Source organism: Panthera leo, chromosome D4 (assembly GCF_018350215.1).
Source record: "Panthera leo isolate Ple1 chromosome D4, P.leo_Ple1_pat1.1, whole genome shotgun sequence".
Classification (NCBI taxonomy): Eukaryota; Metazoa; Chordata; class Mammalia; order Carnivora; family Felidae; genus Panthera; species Panthera leo.
This window is the reverse complement of record NC_056691.1, coordinates 81,585,581-81,589,302: the sequence shown is the minus strand read 5'-3', so window position 1 is coordinate 81,589,302 and position 3,722 is coordinate 81,585,581. Positions and strand designations below refer to the sequence as shown.

Below are 3,722 nucleotides of genomic sequence, written 5' to 3'. Positions count from 1 at the left end.
TTGATTTTTACTCTATCTTCAGTGACCATATGAAGCATTTCTGATAGAAAAAAATACTACTTCATTAAAAAAAAACACTACAGAAGAGATGGAGGTATAGGCCTCTGTAGAGAGGATACAGGTAAGGAGCTCCAGAAAGTGTAGATTGGTGAATGCACCCTGAGCATATGAAGGGTGCGATGTGTAGAGGCCAAAACATGTATAGAGGCACAGAGCTGGTTTACTAATAGTCAGTTGGGTGATTGATGTCAGTTGTTTTGACTCTAATGACTCCAGAGCCCAAGATATCCAGCTGTTTTGAGAAGTAAAAGCAGGACCATGGTTATATCATGGCATGATCAGGGAACACGGCCTCTATATTTGGGAAACTCCTAGTCTGCTAGTCTGAGAGTGAGGTTACACACACACCCACACACACGCACAGACATGCATGCACATGCGGATACACACATGTATGCACACCTGTAAAAATTTTTCTAACAGTTTCAAACAGAATAGGTGGTTATGTGTGCAAAATATATTTGCACATATATATTTGATTTCTACATAGTTATATATAAAAATTCTCTGGTAATTCAAGTGACCAAACTTGGCTGGAAATTTATAAACAGAAGGAAATATGGGAGGTTCCTAATAAGTATGGAAGGAGTAAAGGGATTGTGATTTTCTGGAATCAGGGAGTATTTGGGGATGATCTATACTGCAGCTTCGGTACCAAGACTGGGTAGTCATGTGGAACCATGGTATGACAGAAACAGCAGGGTAGGAAAGTACCCAGTGCAGGTAAAGTTGATCAAAGTGTATTCCCTCATGTGTGTCTATCTGGATGTGTGTGTCTGAACACACACCCACACCCACACTCACACCCACAACTTGCAATCAGGGTTCATGGATTTTGTTGGCTTGTGCAGTAGAAAGCATATCCATTTGAGTCTTCACTCTGCTTATCAATTTCTCTAAGCCCCGTTTCATGTCTTTGTTTCTCAAACTGTAGATAAATGGATTCAACATGGAGGTCAGTACAGTGTAGATGATTGTTGCTATTCTGTCCTTGATGGTATAGTTGGACAAGGGTTGGAAATAGACATAGGTAATACTCCCATAAAACAGAGTCACCACAGTGAGATGGGAGCTGCAGGTGGAGAAGGCTTTGCATTTTCCAGCCACTGAGGGAACATTGAGGACAGCAATGAGAATTCTTAGGTAAGAGATGATGATGCAGATACATGGGGCCATCACAGAAGCCAACCCTTCTGTCATGACCATAACTTCATTGACAAAGGTGGAAGAGCAGGCCAGTTTCAGAACAGGGTTGACATCACAGAAAAAATGTTGGATTACATTTGATGCGCAGAACGTGAGCCGATTCACCAGGAGGACATGTAGGAGGGAGTGGAGGCAGGAGAAAGCTACGGAGAAGGCCAGCAGCAACGTACAGCGTCTGCGGTTCATCACAGTGACATAGTGGAAAGGATTACAAATGGCTACATAGCGGTCAATGGCCATAACTGCCAGGAGATAACTGTCTATGTTTCCAAAAACCAGGAAAAAATACATCTGTGTCATACATTCAGCATAGGAAATGGTCTTTGTCTCTGATAAGAAGTTCACTAACATCTTGGGGACTACGACTGTTGTGTAGCAAATATCAGCAAAGGACAAGATGCTCAGGAAGAAGTACATGGGGTTTTGGAGTTTGGGATCAGAGCGGATAGCCAGGATGATGAGCAGATTCCCCGTTATAGTGACCAGGTACATGATAAGAAAGAGAGCAAAGAGTGGCTTCTGGTCCTCAGGGTGAGAGGAGAGTCCTATGAGGATGAATTCAGACAGTCTTGTCAGGTTGGACATTCCCATAGACTTGAATGCACCTACAGGTAAAAGGTCCTGTCAATTAATGGTTCTTATGTCATCTAGGACATGCACCTTTCCATCTGGTTCTTGCAATGAGAATTGGCAGTTACTAATAGAGCAGTTACTTCAATGTTTTTCTTTATGAATATGGGCAAATGAGAGCCAAAGTTGTGTTTTCACTTGTTCTTTTAGAATCTTTGATATAGAGATCTATAGAAAACTGAAGGAGAGAGAGAGAGACAGAGAGGAAGAAGGAAAACTAAACGGTGGGGGAGGAGGAGGAGGAGGAGGGGGAAGAGGAGGAGGAGGAAGAGAAGGAGGAGGAGGAGGAGGAAGAAGAAGAGGAGGAGGAGTAAAGAGGGAGAGCAGGCTTGATTCCCTTTTCCTCCTCCGTACTCTGTGACTAGTAATCACAGGAACCACAGATGCAGTCTATGAATCAGGTTAAGTTCAACTTCTCATAAAGATTACCCATGGCTAATGCACATCTATATAATCATGAAATAGCTATTTCACCTAGTTTATGGTTGATGAAGAGCCATCTTTTTAAATCAAGATGCTTCTTCCCACACCATTTGCAATGGAAGTAAGAATGGCCTACAAAACCATTTGGTTGAATGTTGAAAGTAAGCATAGGGCAAAGAAAGATGGAGAAGGGAAAGTGAGAGAGACGAAGTGAATTTTCAAGAGAAAATTCTCTCCCCAAATTCCCTGTTCTTCAGCTCGTATTTCATATCTTGAGGTCAGGGGAAGGTGGCTTACAAGTGGACTGGGTAAAGAAAGATTTGACTATAGAATATAGATACCTAAATCTCAACATTTAGCACAAACGTTAAGTTATCTTTCTTAGTGTCCAATGATGACTAATTATCTGTCTGAGATCAAATATTTATATCTTCTCACCAGGCATTCTCAAAGTTCATTTCTTACCTGGGAAGGACATTAAAATCTTACTTCATGTATTCATTCCACTGCCTTCATTCATGCTCCATGGAATTATTAGTGAAAAAGAAGACAAACTGTGCCAAGAGATAGCATACAGAAAATGTGCCTGATTGTAGAAAACCTCCTAATTCTCCTTAAATCTGAATGCTCCCTTCCATGGATTCTTACCATCCTTTCCAAGATATATATACTTACAGCCCCTGCTTCCCTCATGGGAATATCCTCTGATGCTGTGTCACTAAGTCCCTGGTGTTTGATAGGGGAGATAATAAGAACAAAAACATGCATTAACTTTGTGCAGGATTGTCTGCACAAGGATCCCAAGGAATTACATGTGTTCTCCTTCTTCAAATGGCCCCACATCCCTGTCTTCAATGGTCTGGGCATAGTGCAACATCTGCTTAGCCTGGTATAGGTGTCTGTGGGAGACAATAACCTCTGTCCCTGGCTATTGCAACCTCTCTGAGGGTTACCTTGGTTTGTGCCATGTGGGACTGAGGATAGAGTACCAGGGAGGGACACCTGGTTTCTTCCTTGAACCTATAAAGCTTCAATATGGACTTCCCCTTTGTCCTTCCATTTGTCTAAAGGACAACTATTTCAGAGCACCACAACATCACCAGTACCTTCTGCTCTGTCCTCCTCAAGTTTATTCTGATTTATTTATTTTTTATTCAAATGTCATTGACATACAATAATATATTAATTTCAGTGCTAATATAGTGAACTGCTAATACAATGAACATAGTTTTTGAACATTTATATGCATTCTAAAGTGATCACCAGGATAAATTTAGCTGCCATCTGTCACCATACGAAGTTGTTACAATATTGTTAACTATATTCCCTATGCTGCAACTTTCATCCCCTTTAATTATTTATTTTATAACTAGAAGTTTGAGCCTTTTACTCTTTTTCTCCTA

At 41.1% G+C, this 3,722-nt stretch overlaps 1 protein-coding gene across 1 annotated transcript; it reads right to left on the bottom strand.

The window, feature by feature from the left end:
* Positions 1-879: 879 nt before the first annotated feature.
* On the bottom strand, positions 880-1,857 carry LOC122204599 (olfactory receptor 1L3-like). Its single transcript, XM_042912115.1, has one exon. It carries the CDS (start codon positions 1,855-1,857, stop codon positions 880-882), a length of 978 nt encoding a protein of 325 aa, XP_042768049.1.
* Between the last annotated feature and the right edge of the window lie 1,865 nt (positions 1,858-3,722).